Raw genomic sequence first — 26377 nt, 5'->3', positions numbered from 1 at the left:
CCAGGCAGGGGCCAGAGGTCACACAGGGACGTGGTCAAGGTGAAGTCTTCTATCTCACAAACCTAATCAATTTTAACCTGTATGCCTGCCTACTTCAGTAATATGGATTCTATAGATAAGATGGAATGTAACTTCCAAGTGAACCAGTAGATAGAAGAAATCTCTCTTCTTCTGTCTCTGTCACTCTGCCTTTTAAATATTTTAAAAAAGAAAAGGACAAGATACAGTAAAACCATCATGGAGCACAGGTAACAAGAGCGAACTAACAGGAAAAGGTAGTGAAGTTAAAAAAGATAGGCCCAAGAGATCACTGTCTTTCACTGAGTGCAATGGAAGGTCTCAGAGGTGACATGTCCTGACTTGTTTTAAAAGGATCAGAAGAGCAAGGGCAGGGAGAAGTAACCGGGAAACTGGAGACTCCTAAGTAAGATCAGTGCCTCATCAACTTCCGTACTTTATCCCAATTCCTCACAGACTCAAGATGCAAAATAAAAAATTTTCTTTGCCCTTTATTAAGCCTCTAAATCCTAGATACCAACAAAGGCAGAGAGTCCTGTAAGGAAGCACTGGTCTCCATCTAGGAGCAACCGACTGCAGAGTCTTCCCAATAGACACATGAAAAGATGCTCAGAACCCCAAGCCATCAGGGAAACACAAAGAAAAACTACAATGAGGTTTCACCTCTACCCAGTAAAAATAACAAATGCTGATGAGGATGAGGGAGAAAAGGTACCATAATACACTGCTGGACTATTGGTGGGCATGTACACTGGTACAGCCATTATGGAAGACAATATGCAGATTCCTCAGAAATTTGAAACTCGATATACCATATGACCCAGCTATTCCACTCCTGAGAATTTACTCAAAGGAAATGAAACCACCATATGGAAGAGTTATCCTTACCCCCATGTTTATCCCTGCTCAACTAAGATATAGAATCATCCCAGATGTCCATCAAATGATGACTATAGAAACTGTATATATACACAATAGAATACTACTCAGCCACAAAAAAGAATGAAATCCTGTCTTTCACAACTAAATGATGCAATTAGAGACCACTATACTTAGTGAAACAAGCCAATCCCAAAAGACAAAATATCATATGGTTTCTCTGATTTGTGGTAATATACAGCAGACAAACAAGTATGATATTTGAGTAAAACTGACATTTTAAGACTTGCTTATAGCCCTTGTCTATACTTTTGAGGAACAGTGGTTTTTCTACCTAGTACTGGTTGAATTGTTTATTCAGTGATGGGTTAAGCTTTGTTTATAAAGCAAACTGAAAGTATGTCATTGTAAAAATTAAGAAAAATAAGAAAGGAAGGTAGAGGGTGGGATCAAGGGAAGGAGGGAGGGTAGGATGGGAAGCATCATATGCTCTTAAAACTGTATATATGAAATACATGAAATGTGCCCCCACTTAAAAGAGAGGGGGCCTTCACAAATCTAATCCAAAAGAATGAAAGAAATAAGAATTTTCACTAGCAATGATTGTTCATATGTTATAGCTTAAGAAATACGCAGTAAGCTTCAGTAAGTCAATGTTCAAGGAAATTGTCTTCCCACTTGCTTTATTTAAATTTAAAAACCACTTAAAGACACTATTTAAAAATTCTCACTGATTCCTTAGAGTGCTAGTATTCTCCACAAACACACCACGAACTCCACCCAAGTTATTAGAAATTCTGCTTGCAGCTTCCAATTTGCTGTCCTTCAGATCTACACTGCAGCTAGTCAGCAAGCAAACCAAAGATTTGGCCTTTGCTGCCCCCTAGTGGAATCACTCTACTTACTTCCTTAAGTGACTCCAAATTTCTGAGAGCCACAAGTATATCCAGGGCAGGAAGGCTACATTTTACTATTGCTGAGATTACTTTACCTACGTCCCACTACTCTGGAAAAGAATATAATCATAAATAAACTCCCATCTTCTATCTACAGTCTCCCTGTCTTCCCCAAATTAAAGTCCTTAAACAAGGAGTACCTGATGTATGCCTACCTTCCACTCCCAAATCTTTTGTTTTCAACCAGGTATTTTAATAACAACAAATACAAGAGCTTGGTTTTCTGAATACCAAAAACCTCAAGTCATAAACAGAACTACTTGTAAGTGACAGAATGTATCACTGGTCACAGCATTATAAAGCTATATCCCTTGCCTCACTTGTCTGAAAAGGGGACTTTATTAAAAACGGTGTGATAGTTAAGAAAATAGATGAAAATTTCTGAAATGCTCAGATCAAGATTTTCAGACAGAGGAATAAATTGGAATAAGTACTTCAATGCAACAAGTACCTGAAGCATCTTTTTTTTCCTCCGAAAAAGGGGAGGGGGGTCAGAACAGATCTCCCAACCTTGGCTATTTTGCTAACAAATTTGTTTTTCTATACATTATAGTTCAATTCCAAAAGAAAACACTAACTGGCAACCTGGTTTTAATTACAGCCTAACATGCAGGATTTTAATTAGTACCAAATTTTAATTTAGCCTTTATTCAACTCAATTATTCAGTCTCATGGCCCACGAAACTTTCTAATTATCTCTAAGCCCATTAAATGCCAACTTTTAAACCGCCAGAGAAAAACTAAGCATTATATATGTCAAGCTTGTCACTGGCTATACATATAAAATAATCAAATCAGGGTACATTTAATTGGTTATCAACAGTCAGACAGACTTGCCCTTTAAAGAACTGACTCTATGAGAAATTACATTAAAAGCATTTTTTCAAACCTGCATTCTCTCTAGACCCAACCACTAGGATGCTGTCCTCCAGCTTCTTCCACAGTGCTAGATCCAACTGAATGTGCTCGACTGCATTCACTCATCAACTTTTCCAAAACCAAGGATCCCAAAATATGTCTCCTTCTGGGGCCTTTTCTTGATGAGATGTCCAAGAGTCTTTATTTAGGGAGAATTTTTAAGTGCTGCCAGTCATATGCTATAAGGGAGTAAGTTGCCCTGTCCACATCCACACTGCTGATGCATCTAGAAGACATGGAAGCCCCTACATGTTTATGAGACAATTACCTATCCAGAGTCCTAAAGGTTCACAAAAGGCAGATGTGTGCACAGGTTCACATATCTACATATATTACTTACTTACTGAGGAGAATTAAACAGTGGGCAAAGATTCATTCTACCAGCCACCACTGACAATGTATTGGAAGACCTCACTATGAATGTTAATACAAGTATGTAGCCAACACATTAACTACACTGAGACACCACACATCTTTCTTATAAAATAGAAGGCAGACAGGCTGCCCTTCTACCCATTCCCCCTTTGACAGATACCAGAAGAAAACAAATTTGTAAAGACTAGTTGATCTGTGTACAATGCCAGTCACAAAATAGGGTCCTAACTCTATTGCTGATTCTAAATATGACATTGACGGCAATTAAGACTTACTCTTGAAACTTCTAGTACATAAGGACTATTTTATAATAGTCTTTCACTATTGTACTCTCTTTTTAACAGTGATAAAAAAATACATCTAAGGACATTTGCATCACAACCATGTTTAACGATAGCTCACACGGAAAATTCAAACCAACTAAAAACCTGTAAACATTCAAATACTTAAACACTGAGCTAAGGAGAACACTGAAATCTTCGTTTCAGATAAACAAAAAAGCCATCACAAACAAAAATATGTTTTTCTTTAGAGACATCTGAAAATCATGGACATAAAGAAACCTAAAAATTATACTTAGGGACTAGCACTGTGGCACAGCAAGTTAAGATGCTGCTTACAACACCGGAATCCACTATCTGAGTGCCAGATCGAGTCCCAGCTGCTCTGCTTCTGAACCAGCTCCCTGTTAATGCACCTGAGAAAGCAGAGGCAGTTGACGCAAGTACTTAGGCCCCTATCATTTACATGGAAGACTGGGAGGGAGTTCCTGACTCCTGGCTTCCACTTGACCCTGCCTACCCACTGCAGCCACTTGGGGAGTGGACCAGTGGATGGACATCTCTCTCTTCTCTCTCCTCTCTCTCTGTTCATCAGATAAATACATAAATCTGTATTTTTAAAAAAAATACTAAGCCCAAAAGGGGCTTCTTGGATAAGCAGAGGCTAGAGGAAACAGATCTCTGAAGCGGTAGGTGCAGGTCAAGTGGAAAAGCAAGCCTTCAAGAGAAGTATGATCTTTGCTTGGATGAAGAGCAAAGGTCTTGGGCCTAAAAATCCTGTCATCCTTGGAGAAGACTTAAGTTGTAGCTTGAAATAAGAAGCAACTGTTGGTTCAATCAGTCCAATATTGAAATCCATGCTGTAAATAGCCAATCATATACAATTCTGATGACAAAGAAAATGCAGAGAAAAATGTAAAACCCAAGAAAGAGGTAGCTAATCACAATTAAACAAAACCTTAATGTGATGAATATTTAGGTTATTTTTCCAATTCTTAACCACTACAAATATTGGCAGGACAAACATCTTTACTAAAATTTTACTCATCTTATTTTCTTAACATTACTGTCTGAATGATCAAGTTTTAGATGTAGAATTAATGAGGTAACACGAAGAACTCTCTGACTTTTGATAACTATTAACCATTCATAATTCTACCAGCAGCATACAGCTCCCAGCTTCTCTGCAACCTTCATGACACTGAAAAATCATGCAACACTTTCACTCAGGTATCTTTCTGTGACTTTTAGTTCCAAAGAACTGTGTTATACTCTTTTCTAGATGGTCACCACAGCTCTTGAGCAAATACAGGGTATTTTTATAGGAAGTGGGGAGAGGAAACCATGGAAAGAAGAGAAAATATCTGAGGGTGGCCTCTAGCAATGCTTCCAATTCCTCTTAGGAAGAAAAGGGGGAAATTATGACTTTAGACCACTCTTCATCTTATTAGACCCCCTACAACAAATGGTAAGATCATAAGATTTAAAAAAAAAAAGGCCAGCGCAGCGGCTCACTAGGCTAATCCTCCGCCTTGCAGCGCCAGCACCCCGGGTTCTAGTCCCGGTTGGGGCGCCGGATTCTGTCCCGGTTGCCCCTCTTCCAGACCAGCTCTCTGCTGTGGCCCAGGAGTGCAGTGGAGGATGGCCCAAGTCCTTGGGCCCTGCACACGCATGGGAGCCCAGGATAAGTACCTGGCTCCTGCCATTGGATCAGCGCGGTGCGCCGGCCACGGCGGCCATTGGAGGGTGAACCAATGGCAAAGGAAGACCTTTCTCTCTGTCTGTCTCTCTCACTGTCCACTCTGCCTGTCAAAAAAAAAAAAAAATCACAAGATGTATACTAGAGGAGCCAGACTTCCTGGGCTTACAGCTAGCTCTGGGATCTTTGAGCACACTAACTGCCCAAGGCCTTAGGGTCCTCATCTGAAAACAGAGAGGTCATTAGATTCAATGAGGTAACATTCAGTGAGCAGTTCTGGTAAATAATAAAAACGAAATATGGATTGTTCTGGACAGTCATACAATCTAATACTTATCAAGTTGCTGACACCCACATCACAAAATGCCAAAATCACATTAACTTACCAGAATCTCTCTGTTCTTTGTCTGAAGTTGGGGCAACATGCTTTATTATTTGGAGAACACCAAAAGCAAAGAAATGAATCTACACACCCACCTGGCTGTTCTACCTGCTCTGTGAATATACGTGTTGGCATCCTCTGGACAATCATACTGAAGAACCCAATTCACAGCTGGAAAATCTATAGAAAAGGAATGTCAAGTTAAAAAAATCAGTTTCAAGATCCGCCCTACTATACTATCTTTATTTTACAATATTAGTTCTAGGACTTCCCATCACATCAAGCTAATAGACATCAGTTGTGAATTTTATTAAAATTAATTGCATGAACCAAAAAGTAATAAACATTTTTCTTTGACAAAGTAAACTAAAATTAATGATAGTATTTGAATGTGAAGATTATTTCATTTGTGACACAGAAGAAATGGACTGCTCTATGTCAGACAAATAATTAAATACCCTTGTTATGTAATAACCTAGAAGAACCACTTTTCATGACATTGTAGTGATCTGTAAAACTGGTTTCTAAATTTAACTGAAAATTTACTTTGCCTGCTATTTCCATTCCTATTAAAATTAATGATGTCTTTCTAGGTCTCTCTCCATGTTTCCTAGCAAGCATATATATTATATATATATTCTATACTACTTCTGACTATAGCAGTATCCATTCATTACCAGAGAATCTTGCTCTCAATTTCTTAAGAAGTACCTTTAATAATTCTGTGATTTTTCTATAAGGATTTCAGATCAATTTCATTCAGACAATGGGATTTTTTTGAAAAAGATACAAGCAGATAATGAGACAAGCATCAAAACTGTCACTAAGTCATACACATCTATTTAAAAAGGTTGGATTTTAGTATGGGGAGGAAAAATCGAATGGCACTACCTGGAATCACTCTCTCAGGAGTGAAAAGAACCAGGTACCTCAGGAGGCCAGAAAACAATGCACAGCTTTGAGAAGGAAGATGGTTTGAAGGCAGCACTTAGAACCTCAAACCCCTCACTTCTCCAGTATATTTCATTCTCAATGGAAAACAGAAATCACATCATCTAAAGACTTCTAACTCTGTTACACAAAATATAGCAGAAAGCAGAAGCACCAGAGGCATAGTGAAAACGGGGATAACTCTGCGGGGCAGGGGGTGGGAATCTTCTTGCTGCCTGGGAGGCCACACTGCCAACTTCCTTGCTAGGTTTCCAAAGGGCCAGCAGCAACTTTAATTCTCAAAAGACTGAAGTTAATGCTCGAAAAGAGTACATGTTGACATTTTGGGTCTGCTACAAAATTACTAATTCTGTCCACCTCACCATGACAATCATATGACAAAAAGCCTCATACAAGCACAAACACCTTCAAATAGATTTCTGGTCCCTCATGACAGTTATTAACTCAGAGAATCACAATATAGAAACAATCTAAGTACACAAATTCCTTCAACAACACATACCCAAAATATTATAAATATTCAACAATTTTTTTTTAACCAAAACACCAAGCAGCATTTCAAAGGTGTCCTCCAACTTAAAGACATGAATCTCTATTCTATATTGCTCAGTAAGATAGCTCACAAAATGTAACGAAAACTCTCACTCAAATTCATTCCATCCTCAGTCCCACGAATTAAAGTGTTCAAAACCACAGAAGGCTACAAGTGATAGTACTGGACAGTACACACATGAAATGTTTCAATGACCATAGAAAATTTATTTGAATATGCTGGTCAAACTGAATTTCTGCAGAGTAAGTAGGATCTTGCACTAAGGTATATTATCATTAAACATCTGGACATGTGGATAAGCAGAACATCCTAAGATATGCAGCAAAAGAAAAAAGAGTTACAGAAGAAATCAGACAGGTAAACATCTCAAAAGAATACTGATTTCTAAAAGACAATGGAATATATGTGCAAAATTCTAATAATTTCAACCTAATATTCTATTCCTAGCACAATTATTAAAGAGTAGTCCATCATCAGATTTGCCAGTATTCAAAATCTACTTCCAATTCACCCTTCCTCGGGAAGTTATTAAAGAACAAGACTGGCCGGCGCCGCGGCTCACTAGGCTAATCCTCTGCCTAGCGGCGCCGGCACACCGGGTTCTAGTCCCGGTCGGGGCGCCGGATTCTGTCCCGGTTGCCCCTCTTCCAGGCCAGCCCTCTGCTGTGGCCAGGGAGTGCAGTGGAGGATGGCCCAGGTGCTTGGGCCCTGCACCCCATGGGAGACCAGGAAAAGCACCTGGCTCCTGGCTCCTGCCATCGGATCAGCGCGGTGCGCCGGCCGCAGCGCGCAGGCCGCGGCGGCCATTGGAGGGTGAACCAACGGCAAAAGGAAGACCTTTCTCTCTGTCTCTCTCTCTCACTGTCCACTCTGCCTGTCAAAAAAAAAAAAAAAAAAAAAAAAAAATAAAGAACAAGACTTAGTTAAAATAAATAAAAAGAAAGGAAGAAAGGAAGGCAGGCAGGCAGGCCATGAAAGAGAAAAATAGGTATCTTCTGGGCCCATGTTGCAGTGCAGCAGGTTAAGTCGTCAGCTATGACATCAGCATCCTATATGAGCGCCAGTTTGAGTCCAGCTGCTATACTTCTGATCCAGATTCCTACTAATGCACGTGGAAAAGCAGAAGATGTGCCAAGTACTTGGGGTCCTGTATCCATGTGGGAAACAGAAGTAGCTCCTGGCTTCAGCCCGTCCCAACCCGACATTGCAGGCATTTGGGGAGCAAATTAGTGAACAAAAGATCAAATCTCTCTCCCTCTCTCTTTCTCTCGCCCTTTCCCTCTCCCTCTCTCTGTAACTGCCTTTAAAATAAGTAAATCTTTAAAAATGAAGAGGAGGAGGAGGAAGAAGAAAGAAAATCCTAAGAAGAAGAAGCGGCCGGCGCTGTGGCACAGCGGGTTAATGCCCTGGCTTGAAGTGCCGGCATCCAATATGGGCGCCAGTTCAAGACCCTGCGGATCCACTTCCAATCCAGCTCTCCGCTGCGGCCTGGGAAACAGTAGAAGATGGCCCAAGTCCTTGGGCCCCTGCACCCACGTGGGAGACCCAGAAGAAGCTCCTGGTTACTGGCTTCGGAACAGCACAGCTCCGGCCGTTGGGGCCAATTGGGGACTGACCAGCGGATGGAAGATCTCCTCCCCAACCCCCACCTCTCCTCTCTCTGTGTAACTCTGACTCTCAAACAAATGAATAAATCTTTAAAAAAAAAAAAAAAGGTTAAAAAAAAGAAGAAGAAAATAGGTTATCTTGAAAAAGCAAAGTCCCAGGGTGAGAAATGTGCAAATGTGCAGCAGATTCACAGGGTAATATGTCCAGAATACAGCTGGAGGCAGAAGACTGCATAAGGGGCACCCACGGGGAAAAGAAACACAACTTCATTTGAACTATTAAAATACTAGGCATGTGATATCAGCTAGAACATTTTAGAAAAGTCAGAACTGAGAACACAGAAATCTAAGCACATTTGATAATAACTAACTGAAAAGACCACACAAAACAAAGTATGAGTAAGAAAACTGCCTTTGGGATGACTGGTATAGCGATTAAGATGCTGCTTGAAGGGGCCAGCATTGTGGGATAGCGAGTGAAACTACTTCCTGCGACACCAGCATCCCATATGGGCACCAGTTCAAGCCCTGGCCGCCCCACTTCTGATCCAGCTCCCTGCTAAAGGCCTGGGAAAGCAACAAAGTATGACCCAAGTGCTTGGGCCTCTGCCACACATGTGGAGGATTTGGATAAAGCTCCTGGATCCTGGCTTTGGCCCAGCCCAGCCCTGGCCATTGCAGCTATCTGAGTAAATCAGCAGATGGAAGATCACTCTGTCCTTGTCTCTTTCAAGTAAAATACATAAATCTTAAAAACGTGCTCCTTGGGATGCCCACATCACTTATCAGAGTGCCCGGGTTCAAGTCTTAGCTCTGATTCCAATTCCATCTTCCTGCTGGTACACACCCTGGAAGGCAATAGGTGATTGCCCCAAGTGCTTGAGCCCCTGCCACTCACATGGGAGATCCCTGGCTGTTGTGGCATTTGTGGAGTGAGCCAGAAGATGGAAGTTCACTCACTCTCTCTGCCTTTCAAATAAAATGAAAAATAAAAATAATTTTTTAATAAAAATAAGAGCTGTAAGTAGATGCAAGTACAATTAAAATGTTTCAAAACCCAAACAGCTAAATGGTGATGAGAGTAGGAAGCAAAAAAAAAAAAAAAAAAGCCTACAATGCTTTAAAAAAATATAACTGCTTTGGCTACTATCTCCAGTTACATGTGGATAAATACATGAATGTCTGAAATGTACTTCAGAATATTCAGGGAGGGACAGAAAGAGAAAGGGGAATCATGAAAAAGATCATTGCTAATGTTGGGAAATGTGCTGATGAAGGTACATTAGACTTAGCCTTTGTGTATGTTTGAAATTCACCATATTGTTAAAAATACAAGAAAACAATGATTTAAGAATTCAAATTACTGTCTATTCATTTTCATCCTTTGTTCCCATCACTAAAGTAGTTTTCTTCTCCATTTCCAAACCCATCTCACCACACAGAGCCAAAACCTGTAGATTCACACAATGTGGTCTTTTGAAAATAAATCTGAATGCTTAAATGTTTTTAAAATAAGAATTAGAATAACTGGTAAAAAGATGGACATTACTGGTTTTTTCTTCAATGAGTTACAATAACTTTTCCAATTTTGTAAAAAAAAAAAAAAACAGGAATTTTTTTCATCTCTGAAGCTTTAATCTTCCTCTGATGATTCTGTAGGCGCCTTAAAATTCTACGGTGTAATGATCATGAAATTAAGAGCACAAAAGATGCAAATGTTACAAAAAGTTTCACTGAAACATCCTGAATGCTAATCAACCATTACCAATTTATTCATTTCTCTTTCAAACGGTGAAAAAAAAAAAAAAAAAAGACAATTCGTCGAGTCTATTAGAATTCCAAGGTAAACCTTACAAAGCAAATTATGTTTCCCATGATCATATAAATTTCTGCCTAAGAAGTTTCCTTACCCAGGCCCCTGGCAGCAATATCAGTAGCAAAGAGCACCGCAGCTTTCTTGCGGACGAATTCATTATAGACTTCCATTCTCCTCATCTGCTGCTGTCGACCATGGAGGGCAAGGATGGAGATACCAGGACGCAGCCGACAGAACACTCGGAATAGATACTGAACCTGGGCATTCACAGAAAAACAAATTTCTTACTTCAGGATAGCAACACTGAGGTTTACCAGATGAACAGCAACAATATTTTAAGAAGCACAAATTTCACCAACAAAAAAGGTTTTTAACAAAATGTGGATCTTAGAAACCATAGTCTAGAATTGTGGTCTTAAACCATTTTGCTCACATATTTTTAAAATGATATTTAAATGCTTTAAATGCTCTTCTTATATTTAAGTTAATACCTAAAATCCATCCAATTTGCATAATTTGAAGAATACAATTTCTGGTAAACACTGTTATTTTAAAATAATTTTTCCTGTTGATGTATCCAATGGATTCCAAAAAGCAGAGCTATCTGATACCTATGCCCAATCTAAAAAATGTGAAGAAACTCCTTTCTTTTCTTGTTTAACTCTTATTTTTATTTACTGAAACCACAAAACTACATATTAACTTTTTTCTAAAGATGTATTTATTTACTTGAAAGACAGAGTTACAGAGAGGCAGAGAGAGAAGTCTTCCATCCACTGGTTTGCTCCCTAGATGACCACAATGGCCGGAGTTGTGCCAATCCTAAGCCAGGAGCCAGGAGCTTCTTTAGAGGTCTTCCACATGGGTGCAGGGGCCCAAGGACTTGGGCTATCTTCTACTGCTTTCCCAGGCCACAGCAGAGAGCTAGATCAGATATGGAGCAGCCAAGACTCGAACCTGCACGCACATGGGATGCTGGCACTGCAGGCAGTGGCTTTTCCTGCTACACCACAGCATCGTCTCCCATATTATCTTTTGGGCTTGGAAATCTTCATTGGTCACATTAACACACCCATGGGGTAGAAAATTACCAGTTATCAGTCAAAGGCTAAACTAACTTCTCACATTGTATTACAACTGATACAAAACTGAGCAATACAAGAAATGTTAGAGCTGGATAAACAATTGTTAGTTAGACATGAGTCAATTGTAATTGTTAAATGCATCTCAATGTATTGGACTAGAAGGAACTGATTGTTTTCATTTTCTCTTTAGTTCATGCACTTATAAAACCATACTAAGGACTGAAGGACTGAGGCACAGTTCATTTATTCCTGTTTTCTCTTTCTAACATGAGGTATTAAGAGAATCTGTTCACATAAATACAGCAAAGGGACTTAAAGAAAGCTTAACTCTGAATACTTCCAAAACAGGCCCCCCAAAAAATTAACTATCAAAAAAAATCATTAAAAATTAAATAATCAGCCAATAATTCCATTAAAGTCTCCCTTCAAGTTAAAAATGGAAAACCACCCCAAGCGCAAAGTAACACTCACTGGAGGCCCTAACTTTCTCAAAAGCAATACTCTAATGTCAGGGAGGCTCTCTTGATTCTGGTACAATATACCAGTAAGTTTAAGGATAAAGGAACCAATACCTTTCTTTTGTAACAATAAAAACAGTCCGCCATGAAGAGAGATGGAAAAGGAGAACCTGCAGACCCCAGATGCATTCTGAGAAAAATCAACTTCAGAAATAGGGCTTATAGGAGCCAGCGCTGTGGCATAGTGGGCCGGCCAAGCCTCCACCTGCGGTGCTGGCATCTCATATGGATACCGGTTCTAGTCCTGGCTGCTCCTCTTCCAATCCAGCTCTCAAATACGGCCTGGGAAAGCAGTAGTAGATGGTCCAAGTGCTTGGTCCCCTGTACCCATGTAGGAGGCCTGGAAGAAGCTCCTGGCTCCTGGCTCCTGGCTCCTGGCTCCTGGCTTTGGATTGGCTCAGCTCTGGGCTTCACGACCATTTGGGGAGTGAAGCAGCAGGTGGAAGACCTGGGTCTCTGTCTGTAACTCTACCTCTGAAACAAATAAGTAAAATCTTGAAAAAAAAAAAAAAAAGACTAACCTTTAAAGAAAAAAAAAAGAAACACGGCTTATAAAAACTCAGAAAGTTTAAATTGAGTTCTTGAAATCTTTCTGCACTCTACATCTCTTGAATCAACAAATTAACAATGACCTTAAATTCCTGCTATTTAATAAACCAGCTGAGGTACAAGACCTATGTGGAGTAAAGTCATGTAAGTTCTTTTTCCTATGGGGTTTAAATTTAATTCTAACTTATACAAAAAGTTATTGGAGGATTTTATGCAAGGCAACCATGTGTCCCACTTCCTGCTTTTCAGTTTTTGTTTTTTTAACTTTAATTTCTTGTGGTCGGACTGTATTAACTTCTCACACAGACCAATTATTACAGTTAGTACACAAATGACCAAAACAAGAAATGTCAGGACTTGATAAGTAACTTAGATATAAGTGAAATTTTACTGTTAAGTATATCTCAATGTATAGACTAGAAGGAACCCATTGTCCTCAATTTCTCTTTAGTATATATGCTCATAAATGGATACTGAGGAGAGCTAGGCTGATCTTTTTGCCTATCAGGGAGAAAAACCTACAGGAAATAAAGTGAGGGAAGGGGGAAACCAAAAAAGAGGTTAAGACAAAATTAAGCATAGTTCAGGCTACGCTGTAGCATGGGCAGTGGTAAACAGTCACAGAATTAATGAGTTATCAACAAACTGAATATGGGATGAAAACAGACAAGAATCAGGATTTGGTCATTTACTGAGGTAGGCAGGAGTTACGGAAAGCAGGTCTATGAAGAATTGTTTTTCCTGTATTAAATTTGAAATGCCTTCTAGACGTCCAATTGGAAATACAAGTAGAAAAGGGAACACCAAGGTGGGAACTCAAGAAAGAAGTCAGGGTTTGAGATGTAGATTTGGCAGCTGTTAGTACACAGGTAGAATTTAAAGGGATGAAATAAGGTTACCTATAAAGAAAAGTGCGAATGGAAAAAGGAGCGAGCACAAAAGCCTGAGGTACTCCAAACTGCAGTGGACAAGCAGAGGAAAAACCAGCAAAAAGGACTAAAATAGAGCACTCAGAAAGTAGGGTCAGAGAGAACAGGTTAAACAGTGCAGAATCACAAAAGTGTAAAGAAGTGCTTCAGGGGCCGGCATGGAGGTGTAGTGGGTAAAGCCACCACCTGCAGTGTCCACATCCCATATGGGCACCAGTTTAAGACCTGGCTGCTCCACTTCCAATCTAGCTCTCTGCTATGGCCTGAGAAAGCAGAGGAAGATGGCCCAAGACCGTGAGCACCTGAACCCCCGTGGGAGACCTGGAAGAAATTCCTGGCTCCTGGCTTCAGATCAGCCTAGCTCTGGCAATTGAGCCATTTGGGGAATGAATCAATGGATGGAAGATCTCTCTCTCTCTCTCTGCCTCTGCCTCTCTGTAACTCTACCTTTCAAATAAATAAATACATAAATCTTTTAAAAAATAGATCCTAAAGCTAATAATAATCTGAAGTCATTCTTTTTACACAGTAAAACCATAGGGTTCAGTAGACAACAGAAATAGAAAGCCACTTATCTCCCCTCAAGCTAAAGAAAAATTTACCTGTACATTTATCACACAAAGCTTCTACAAAAGCTATCACCCTAGAGCTGATCTATTATATGCCCTATATATATCATCAGCAACCTAAACATATAGAGGAGAAATGATATACAAACCAACCATGGTCCCTTCTTCTTAAGGGAGAAGACCATGTTTTCTTATGTATCTCTGAATCCCTTATTCCTAGTACAAAGCTCATGTTTAAAAAATGTTTGTTAACTAAATACAAATAGAAACAAAATTCTGCAGAAGCAACAGGGGAAGAAACAACTATTTAAAAAGACAATGTCAGAAAAGGACTTTGAAGTTTAATATTTGAGCTTAGCCTTAAAGAACTATTTCCCTATAGTTAGAATGAAAAGTATACAGGACACTCATTCTAGATAGATTAGCATGAGCAAAGATAAGAGGCACGGAAATAAGGCACATTCAGTTTCACATTCAGAGGGGAGGACAGGGGAAGGGACAGGTTGGGAAGGGAAGGATCAGAAATGAAGATCCAAGGCCAATGCTGTGGTGCAGTAGGTTAAAGCCTGGGCCTGCAGCATCCCACATGGGCCCAAGTACCAGTCCTGGCTGCTCCACTTCAGATCCAGCTTCCTGCTAATGAGCCTGGGAAAGCAGCAGAGGATGGCCCAAATCTTTAAGTCCCTGTACCCATATGGAAGACCCAGAGGAAGCTCCTGGCTCTGGATTGGCTCAGCTCTTGCCATTGTAGCCATTTAGGGAGTGAACCAGTGGATGGAAGACCTCTCTTCCTCTCTCTGTCTCTACATCTCTAACTCCTTCAAAATAAAAATAAATCTTTAAAAAAAAGGGGAGGGGGGGATGAAGATCTGTGCTTAGCTTAGCTATCAGTTGTTCATTCTACCCATATTTATGGAGGGCCACTATGTTTCCAGTATCATCAGCACTTAGCACAGAAATGAAGAAAAAGACAGTTGCTGCCCTCATGGAGTTTTACAGTCTCATCCACATACTGTCTCCCAAAAAAAGGAACTAGACTATCATCATCTACAGATCCTTCACCACAACTAGCACTGTATATCTCATACAATTATTAGTCTAACTGGAACTTGCTATTTCAAGGATAATTCAACACAAAATAGCTTAGAAAGAAAAGGTCACAGTACCTCTTTGCAACTGGAGAAAAACACAATACTCTTCTTCTTCAGATGGCTTCTCAAAAAGGAATATAACACACTTATTTTTTGCTGCAGCTCACACACTATATAGTTCTGTTCCAAAGTGGCAGGAGTGCTTATAGAATTAAAAAGAGGAAAAACATTAAATATATGTTATGTTGCAGAAAAAAAAAAAAACTTCCCTACGGTCCCTTCAGAAGTGAATTCAATGCATCTCTTTAAAATACAGTCAAAAACCTTTAGAGGTTAAATGCTTAAAAAAAAAAAAAAAAAAAAAAAGCCACCGACATGCAAACTGTGGTCACCTGAAAAAGTACAGGGTCAAGATACACATAAGAAAGGACAGGAGTGAACTAGCTGGGCTGATGGAAATTTTCTACATATTGTTAGGGTCTGGTATAGTTACACAGATACACACATTCATCAAAACCCAACAAATATATGCTTAAAGTTTATAGATGCCTCAGTATGTAAATTTTACCAAAAAAATAAACTCTATACCAAATTTCAACTCTCATTAGTGATATGTATAAGGAGATGCATGTAGATATCTACATACTTCGAAATGCATCAAAAATTAAGATGGGTTAAAATGCATTTAGAGGAATAGACAAATGATTAGTAAGTGAATGCTACCTAAAAGTGGCAGATGTAAGGCATTTAAGTCTTTCAATTTACTGCATGGGTGAAACTCATCAAAATGTTAGAGGGAAGCATGTGCACATTCACTCTTTGAATAAACCCATTTTTAAGATTCTATTTCCAAAATACTCTGGTTTTTAAAAAAAAAGCATCATTTATAAAGAAAAAATCAGAACATCAATCCAAATGCCCATCATTCCAGATAATCACAATTGCACATCCATACAATAAAGTATCACACAATTGTTAAGGGAAAAAAATAAATATGAATAAATTAATCTATTCCAACATTATTGTGGAGTAATCTCTAGGGTGTACTGTTAAGAAAGAAGTAACAGAATAGTACATAGTTGGGTACCCTTTATCCAAGGAGGTATGCATATTCATCCATACACTCGGGCAGTCACGTGTGTGTGTGTGTGTGTGTGTGTACACACATACACATGGGCATATGTGTTAAGAGAAAGCATGAGGAAGGCAACATGTTGGGGGAAGGGTGGCACATAATTAAAAATTAGTAGTCAATTAGTTTCAGATATAACAGATTCATAATCTATAAAAGAACCTGTAAGAAAATTTTAACTATAATGAAGTCCAACTTACCTGTGAAAGATACTGTCAAGAATTGGAAGATAAGCCACATAGTTAAAAAAAAAAAAAAAGTGAAGAGACATCTGATATAGGACTGTCCTCCAAAAATACAAAGAACTCTCAAAAAAATCCTAATTTTAGAAAAGAAAATAAAAAGGGCACAGCAGGTTAAGCCTCTACCTGCAGGCCAGGAATTCCATGAGTGCCTCTTCAAGTACTGGCTGTTCCACTTCCCACCCAGCTCCTTTATAATGAGCCAGGGAAAGCAGCAGAGGATGGCCCAACCCACATGAGAGACCCAGATGAAGCTCCTGGCTTTGACCTGGCCCAGCCCCAGCTGTTGCAGCCATTTGGGAAATGAACCAACAGATGGAAGATATCTCTGTCTCTCCTTCTCTTTCAAATAAATAAATCTGTTCTAAAAAAAAACATAAAAGACAACAAAAGATCAAAGGTATCTATACTTGAGGTGCTAAAGCAGAAAAATAAATACCTTTAAGCTAGCCCCATATTAATCTCCCTTTTCCTGCCTCCACCCACCCACCTCATAAAGCATTTTCAGATTCCAAGACTGGAGAGAGACAAAGTGGCAACCTTAAGCACAAACATGTTGGCCCCAGATCCAGGCAAGAAGGAAAACTGAATCTAAAATTTTTTATCCTATTTACCCTTGGGGAGTATGCCAACTCCAAAACATAACATACCCAGGACAGAATAAGGGAAAACAAGCAAAAAGCAGTAACCAGACAGTTATGGAACTGAGCAAAGACTGGCAATCTCACAAGGCTACAAAGTTTACAGGATGCTTATGTAGAGGGGTTCTGGGAAATATCGCAGTTTGGCAGCTGAGACCCATTGAAAGGTTATGCCCTGAATGAAGGATGTATCTTAAGACCAATGACAAATCAGAAACAAAATAGCCCCCAGAGACTAATTACAGGCTAGAACATAGAGTGACCTGCTCAAGTATCATTTGCCTGCCAGAAAGAGAGAAAACATTCACTGTTTTGCTAAAAAACAAAGACAAGAAAACAATCTTAAAAAATGTAATCTTCAAAAGAACAAGAAAGCTGTCTGATTTTAATAGAATAATGGATCCTAGAGTACAGTACATAGACACCTTTGAAGAGAGGGGGAAGAAAAACTGCCAAGACGACCTTTAAACCAAAATGAAGATCAAATAAAGAGACTTTCAGCAAAGTGAAAAGAGTTTCACTACAAATATGGTCTAAAAAAATTCTTTAAACAAAGGAAAATTCTTGCATTATCATGCTCCCATTTGAGAAGAACATCTCAGTAAGTCTAAGCACTGTTTCAAATAATAGTGGACAATGTAGTTTAAAATGTGTGGAATAAAAATACATTAAAGTGAAGACACAATGACAGGGAGATGTAAAGAACCTAAATAATGAAAATAGGCTACTTACAAACTAAAAATGTACATGTAAACAATGTACAGAATATAAGGATGGGAAAAGATTCACCATGTAAACTCTAACCAGAAGAAGGTAGATGTGTTGGGTAGACAAACTAGACTATAAGGCAAAAAGTATTAGTAAAGATTAAAAACATTTTATGACTATTTCAAACTAATAGGAAATGTAATACTAAATTTCTGTGTACCCAGCAGCAAGATCAAATGTTTCCCTCAAATTTGGAATTTTTCATAATTCACCACAAAATTCAACTGTTTTAGTCACTGGAAAACAAAGCAAATTATTGTAACGCAAAGGCAACTATTTGCACTTAAAAATAAAAGAATTAGGGAAAGGCATTTGGTCAAGAGATGAAGACTAAGATGTCCATGTCCGTCATGAGAGTACCTGGGTTCAATCAATACCCACCTCTGGCTCGTGACTACAGCTTTGTGTTAACGCAGACCCTGGGAAGCAGCAGGGATGGCTCAAGTAATTAAATTCCTGCCACCCACATGAGAAACCTGAACTAAATTCCCAGCTCCTAGTTTCAGCCTAGCCCAGCCTCAGTTCCTGTAGGCATTTGGGAAGTGAAACAGCAGATGAGAGCTCTTTCTATCACTCAGCCTCTCAAATACATAGATACGAGCCAGCACTGTGGCACAGTGTAAGCCACTGCTTGTGATGCCTGAATTCCATATCAGAATGTCAGTTTAAGTCTCAGCTGCTCTACTTCAAACCTACCTTCCTGCTAATGTGCCTGGGAAAGCAGCAAAAGATGGCCAAGTGCTTGGACCCCTGCCACCCACATGGGAAACCCAGATGGAGTTCTTGGCTTCCACCTGGCCAAACCCCAACCATTAAGGCCATTTGGGGAGTGACCAGCAGATGGAAGATCTGTTATCTTAATAGCTCTTTCATTCTCTCTCCCCTTCCCTTCTTGTGTGTGTGTGTGTGTGTGTGTGTGTACCCCCTCCCCTGTCACTGTGCCTTTCACATAAATAACTCATTTAAAAATAGATAAAAATCCAAAAAAAGAAATCAAATCATTAGAAGCACCATTTGTCTACAGAGATTCAAAAAAAAGTTACACTTTTTCTAAGAGTTATTTATTTGAAAGACAGAATTACAGAGAGAGAGAGAAAGAGAGAGAGAGAGAGTCATCTTCCATCCACTGGTTCACTCCCCAAATGGCCGCCAACAGCCATGTCTCGACCAGGCTGAAGCCAGGAGCCTGGAGTTCATCCCGTCTCCCAGGAGGGTGAAGGGGCCCAACAACTTGGCCATCTTCTGCTGCTTTCCCAGGTGCATTAGTAAAGATTGGATGTGGATCAGCTGGGACTTGAACTGGCTTAACCTGTTACCCCAATATGCTGGTGGCCCAGACAGCATGTTTTCTAAGTATACTTTGACATACAACTTCAGAAATATCTAAGTTCTTTTTAATTTTCATATCCTTCATAATTTGAGAGCAGATATTATAATATGATGTCCTAAAATATCCTTAATTATAACCTCTCATGTTATATTAACTGAATTAGTAAGACATTCAAGGAAAAAAGTCAATAGTGACATTAGACAGAATCACTAACACCACCTACTTTTTATAATGTTCTGGTTCCCATGGAATTACAGAGTACTGCATTCATCACCACATAACCTGTAGCTTTGTATAGTATGCCACTATGTATCTGCATTCTCAAACTTCTTCCAAAACCTGTGTTTTTATAAATACGAACTATGTTTCAAAAATCACTTATAAAATAAAATCAAACTCTTAGCATTCAGTTTTTAATATGTCTCAGTTATTTTCATATAAAAGCCAATGTTATCATCTATAGAAACTGGAGATAGGGATAATATGTACAATTATCTAATTCTGACTCAGATTGTCTAGTCTTTACATTATCCAGCTAATTGAAATTTTTATGACAAGTAACTATCAACACAACTTTATGAGATTCATGTCTACTCAACAGTAAGCTAACAAAGAAACTACACATCAAGTAACTCATGCCATTCCATTCCCAATACTTGATAGCCAAAGCTACCAGTACTCAGATTCTCCAAAGTTTACCCATTAAGATCACCTGCAAAGATAGAGTTTGGCCTCTTCTCAGGCTAATTTTTAATCTTAGAAATCTACTGAACAAGGTCAAGGTGAGTCCAAATAATGGATTTCCTGTATTTAAGGATTTTCCAACAGGATAATCCAACCTATTTCTTTTTAGACTAAAATGTTATATCAAGAAAAAGTGAAAAAAGATTGAAGTAATGACACCATATTGGTATCCTTAACATAGAACCCAACTTATTCTCACAAAAAACATTTCTTCTGGAGGTCAAGCATCTCCACTGTCTGCAATGATTCACACCAAACATGAATCATGCCAACTTCCAGTTGCCATATCCAAATGTAACTTAAAACACATGTCCCCAACCATTAGCACTTCTCTCGCTCTTTCTCACACACACTTTACTCTCCAGTTTTGTTTTGTTTTTTGACAGGCAGAGTGGACAGTGAGAGAGAGAGACAGACAGAGAGAAAGGTCTTCCTTTTCCTTTGGTTCACCCCCCCAATGGCCGCTGCGGCCGGCACACCGCGCTGATCTGAAGCCAGGAGCCAGTGCTTCTCCTGGTCTCCCATGCGAGTGCAGGGCCCAAGCACTTGGGCCATCCTCCACTGCATTCCCGGGCCACAGCAGAAAGCTGGCCTGGAAGAGGAGCAACCGGGACAGAATCCGGCGCCCCGACCGGGACTAGAACCCGGTGTGCCGGCACCACAGGCGGAGGATTAGCCTAGCACCGGCCAACTCTCCAGTTTTTAATAAAACCATTTTTAAACATAGTTATTTTGTTAAATATAAATGTATTTGTTAAACATATTCCAAAACACATTGGTTCTGTAAAATAATGCCAAGGAGAATGATTTGGTACCCAAATAATTTTGGTGCACTTGGTAAACTAAATTCATCTCCCCAGTGCTTTCATATTCACATTGCCCATGAAAACATTAAAGGGTTCTAAGAAGCCTTGATTTAAGAGAAAAGTATTTTAACTTTAACTTAACATTTGCTATTTATCATGGAACTGATCTCCTCTCCTCTCATACATGAAGGGAGTAGCTAAGAAATAGTGAAAAATCTGTTAACATCTCATGAGAAAGTTTTTGTTCCTCAGACCAAACTTCAGAATAAGTAATTTTATTTTTAAGAGAGGTAGAGTTAGACAGAGAGAGGGAGTCAGAAAGAAAAGTCCTCCATCCAATAGTTCACTCCCCAAGTGGTCCCCAGTGGCCAGAGCAGGACCAATCTGAAGCCAGGAGCCAGGATCTTCCTCTGGGTCTCCCAAGCAGGTACAAGGGCCCCAGTACTTGTAACCATCTTTGACTGCTTTCCAAGGCCACAAGCAAAGAGCTGAATCAGAAGAGGAGCAGCGGAGATACAAACCAGCACCTACATGGGATGCCAATGCCACAGGCAGAGGCTTAGCCTACTATGTCTGCCACAGCACCAGCTCCACAATGAGCAATTTTAACTTACATATTTACATACTTTGCACATCTAAACAACATACAAAGTATCTGATTTCCAAAAAATAAGTTTAAAATACTAAGTTCTTAAAATAGTAATAGTTGATTTAATTCAAATAGTATATACCTGTATTTTGCTTTTTCATGAACCCAGACATACTCAGGGTTTTTCAAACTCAAGCGTGCAAGGTCCTTTACAGATTTTGTTTGTGTTGCTGAGAAAAGTAAAGTCTGACGTTTCTTGGGAAGATTTTCAATAATAGCATTCATGGTATCAGCAAAGCCCATATCCAAGATTCTATCTGCTTCATCAAGAACTAAAAAAGGAAAACGCAAATTGAAATATTTAAATACACATTAAACCAAATGTAATCTGGTATCATGAATCAGTACCTAAAACAGAAAAAAAAAGACAATAGTAGAAAAACTGGTGAAATTTTAATAAAGCCTAGAATTTATTATATAATATGCCAATATTAATGTCAGTTTTGACATAGGTATCATAGTTTCATAAGATGCTAACACTAGGGGAAATTGAGTGAAAGGTATATAGCAACTCATTGTAACTGCAACTTTTCTATACATCTTGAAGTATCTAAAAACAGTTAGAAAACATGTATTAGTATCACAAATTAAAAAAAATTTTTAAATGCCAATTTGACCTTTCAAGTTATCAGAAGTAGATAATAACTTAGACAAAATTAAAACCTCTCCACAGTGCCAAATGTCTAATACTAAATTACCTAATTTCTTTTTTTTTTTTTGAAGATTTATTTATTTATTTATTTGAAAGGCTAAGTTACAGAGAAGCAGAGGCACAGAGAGAGAGAACTTCCATCTCCTGGTTTACTCCCCAGACAGCCACAACAGCCAGAGCTGTGCCGATTCAAAGCCAGGAGCCAGGAGTTACTTCAGGGTCTCCCATGTGGGTACAGGGGCCCAAGGACTTGAGCTATTTTCTACTGCTTCTCAGGCCATAGAAGAGAGCTGGATCAGAAATGGAGCAGACAGGACTCAAACCGGTGCCCATGTGGGATGCTGGCACTGCAAGCAGTTGCTTTACCTGCTACGCCACAGCGCCAGTCCCATGAATTACCTAATTTCATATACATGAATGTATGTATCTTCTCTTTTAATCAAAAAAAAAAAAAAAGAAAAACACAGGGCCAGTATTGTGGCACAGCAGGTTAAGCTACCACCTACAATGTTCACATTTCATATAAGCACCAGTTTAAGACCTACCTGTTCTGGTTCTGATCCAGCTCCCTAATGAGCCTGGGAAGGCAGTGGAAGATGGGCCACGTCTTGAGTTCCTGCCACCCATGTGGGAGACCCAGATGGAGCTCTGGGCTCTTGGCTTCAGCCTGGCCCAGCCCCAGCAGTTGCAGCCATTTGGGGAGTGAATCAGTGGATGGAAGATATCTGTCTGTCTGTCTCTCTCTCTCTTTCCTTCTGTTATCTATAACTCTTCCAAATAAATAAATCTTTTTAAAAAAATACAAAAAAAAGCCTACTTTCCTGTGGTTTCTGGGTTCAAAGCTCAACACTCAAAAAAACTGTTTCTCAAATTGTTTTTAATCAGAACATTTACCAAATAACATTTCTGCCTTTAACATTTATGAGGTTTCTCTCCCAAGTTTGAGCTTTTTTTTTTTTTTTCATTAGAAATGTATTAGACTCACCTAACATTTGGAGATTGGTGGCGTGAAAACATATTGTTTCATCCATGTGTTGAAGAAGCCGACCTGGTGTGCAAACGAGTATATTTATGTTGTTGATTCTCTCAGCTTCATGTTTCAGATCCTGAAAACAGTTTTTTTTTTTTTTGATTACAGACATGTCACTCTCAGCAGTCTGTGTACCAAAACTATAAAAGCCATCTGCATGTGGCACTTCATCATAGCAATTTAAATACTCTCAGAAACATAACTTCTCCCTTGCATTTCTGTAGTATTTCCAAATTTTGAGGCTAAATAAAAAGCTTTGGTGAAGGCCTAAAGAGCTCAGAATTCTATACTCTTAATCACACCCAGTATTTTCAGACCTTGAAAAAATATCAAGTGACTATCCAAAGTGTTAATTTCCTATCCAGTCAGCCAGAACTAACTTAAAAATTGGAATTGGTCCCATGCATTCAATCAGGGCCTCAGAGCCTTGAACTGGACACTAATCACCACACTCTGTGAACTGAAACAAAAGCCAACCTATACATTTTAGAGGTTCCCTACTTTGGAGACAAAAATCACAATATGTTAGTAGCTAGGGCTTAGTGACAGGTTCAAGAGTACACAAGGGTCTGGGATGCTATTCTTTGTTCTTTTTCACATGTCTACATACAAACTCAGGAAGTCAAGTGTGTATCCTCACAGAGCAGAGGAGACTCTAGCAGATACAAGTATTCTAGGTATTCTCTAAGGCAGAAAAAATATTGAGCAGGTTTTATCATGACCTAAAATAAACATTCCTCCAATTTACCTTCCTTTCTTGCGCTGCTAATGAAGCTAATGTTTTGAATTATGGTGTTAGATATATTCCTTATTACAATGCACAAGTCCACAAACTAATGTTATTTTTCCCAATATTTAACACGACAGATTACAAAAAATCTGTGTCAGAGTCTAATGAATTCAGATATCCTGACAAAAATGGACTTTCTGAACTTATAAAACTGATAACTCTTAATCACAGTGGCCATACAAAGGTGCTAACCCCAAGAAGCCCTGCCTAGAAGGTCAGTCTGTTTATAGATTAAGTCTTCACCAGTCTTCCCTAACCCCCAGCAATTGCCATGGTGCTTCAACACAGAGTACAGAGGCAAAGGTGGAAGGACAACAGTAAAAAGACAAACCTTTCCACCAATGATGAGGCCAGCTGAAAAGTCATGATTCTTCCCCACTTTCCGGAGAACCTCAAAGGTCTGATAAGCCAGTTCTCTCGTAGGTGAAATTATCAGAACCCCCAGACCATCTGTGGAAGTCCACTGCAGACGATATAAGGCTTCCAGCACCTCAAAGAAGACAATAAATTTGTGTTCAGTAAGATGTTGGCAAAGTCAGCTTTTTTATCCATATATCAACCTTGCCCCTTCAAATCAGACATCTTCCAGGCAAAAAACATACCACTCACAAGTTTCTTTCTCTTCCATCTACCAGAAGCATAACTTGGAAGGAAGGGAAAAGCAGCCCATGGTAGCCCCAGCTAGAGCTATCAGGAGTTTAGCTATCATTTTCTGTACCACATTAAAAACTTTTCATCTAAATAGCAAGTTATATACTGACACACTGACACTGCTCATAAAAGAAAAAAAAAAAAGCTAGGATTCAATAGAAGTCTGGTAATACTTGGGACTAAAATATGATTCTTCTGGGCCAATTATTTTTGAGAATCAAAAATCAGAAGACCAAGTGAGAAATAAGTGAATTCCTAAGTACCTATTGTACTGTCACAAAGGACAGATCTCAACGTCCTAAAAATTTTCAACAAATGACCCAAACTCCTGAAAATAAGCATACTTCAGATTGATCCTAAACAGACAGTAACGGGAAATGCAACTGGCAGGCCTGTAAAGGCCAGAGAAAAAACAGGTTTCCTCACCTTTTTTTTTTTTTTTTTTTTTTTTTGACAGGCAGAGTTAGAAAGTGAGAGAGAGAGACAGAGAGAAAGGTCTTCCTTCCACTGGTTCACCCCACAAACGGCCGCCACGGCTAGCGCACTGCGGCCAGCTTGCTGTGCCAAACCAAAGCCAGGAGCCAGGTGCTTCCTCCTGGTCTCCCATGCGGGTGTAGGGCCCAAGGGCCTGGGCCATCCTCCACTGCATTCCCGGGCCACAGCAGAAAGCTGGACAGGAAGAGGAGCAACCGGGACATAATCCAGCACCCCAACCGGGACTAGAACCCGGGGTGCCGGCGTCGCAGGTGGAGGATTAGCCAAGTGAACTGTGGTGCCGGCCAGGTTTCCTTACCTTCTACATAGCAGAACCATTCAGAACTGCCACACCTGGAACATCCGGCATCCTTCAAGACTATAATGGCTTGTGAAGGAACAATCATTCATTCATTCAAAGAATTAATGAATGCCCATCATGACCAAAGCACTGTGCTTGGATTGGGGAAGACCATGGAGAATAACAGAAATATGGCCCCAAGGTATTGAAGCTTACTAGATTCTAACAAAGGAAATATAACATCAAAGCTCTTTACATAAGGCTCTATTTGTAGTTAGGCATAAAATGTTTTCTGACTATATACCAGAGGATCTGACCCAATATCTTCAGTACTTACTGGAACCAGGAAAGCCAAAGTCTTGCCAGATCCAGTCTTGGCAGCTCCAAGTACATCTTTACCTTGCAAAGCCAATCCAATAGTCTGCTTCTGTATCTCAGTTACCAAACGGTACTGGGCTTCCTGCAAACCTGGCAGTGGGGAGGGGAAAATGACTCTTTAGAAAAATCCCTGTATGATGGTGTTACAGGCTGAAATCTTTAAGACACAATTAAGTAAAAATCAGTCTCTTCAGCCTTTCCACAATATATACATATTTCCAAGCATCCTGTCATGCACTATAAATTCTTTTTTGACAAATAAGAGTCAGCTAAAGGGTAGCCACTTGCAAGCCAAGGAAGGAGGCCTGGAACAGATCCTTCCCCTTGGCCCTTAGAAGAGATCAACCTTTAGCCGGCCCCGTGGCTCAATAGGCTAATCCTCCACCTGTGGCGCCGGCACACCGGGTTCTAGTCCCGGTCAGGGCGCCGGATTCTGTCCCGGTTGCTCCTCTTCCTGTCCAGCTTTCTGCTGTGGCCCGGGAATGCAATGAAGGATGGCCCAAGTGGCATGGGAGACCAGGAGAAGCACCTGGTTCCTGCCTTCAGATCAGCGCAATGCGCCAGCTGCAGTGAGGCGGCCATTGGAGGGTGAACCAACGGCAAAAGAAGACCT

General features: G+C 39.7%; 1 protein-coding gene across 4 annotated transcripts in view; it reads right to left on the bottom strand.

Moving 5' to 3' along the window:
- Positions 1–26377, bottom strand: part of DDX10 (DEAD-box helicase 10) — a 292747-nt gene that overhangs the window by 249904 nt on the left and 16466 nt on the right. For all 4 annotated transcript variants that reach the window (XM_002708478.6, XM_089333648.1, XM_089333658.1 and 1 more), the window contains exons 3-9: positions 25724–25854; positions 24292–24450; positions 23126–23246; positions 21571–21760; positions 15252–15378; positions 10530–10692; positions 5604–5688 (exon numbers count right to left, since the gene is read on the bottom strand). In XM_002708478.6, the coding sequence (XP_002708524.4) occupies positions 5604–5688; positions 10530–10692; positions 15252–15378; positions 21571–21760; positions 23126–23246; positions 24292–24450; positions 25724–25854 (976 nt within the window). The remainder of the gene's footprint in view (positions 1–5603; positions 5689–10529; positions 10693–15251; positions 15379–21570; positions 21761–23125; positions 23247–24291; positions 24451–25723; positions 25855–26377) is intronic.

The sequence above is a fragment of the Oryctolagus cuniculus genome, chromosome 1 (genome assembly GCF_051225735.1).
Source record: "Oryctolagus cuniculus isolate XC-2025 breed Fujian yellow rabbit chromosome 1, ASM5122573v1, whole genome shotgun sequence".
NCBI classification, from domain to species: Eukaryota; Metazoa; Chordata; class Mammalia; order Lagomorpha; family Leporidae; genus Oryctolagus; species Oryctolagus cuniculus.
The sequence above is the reverse complement of the archived record's forward strand: the minus strand, read 5'-3'. Positions and strand labels throughout refer to the sequence as shown.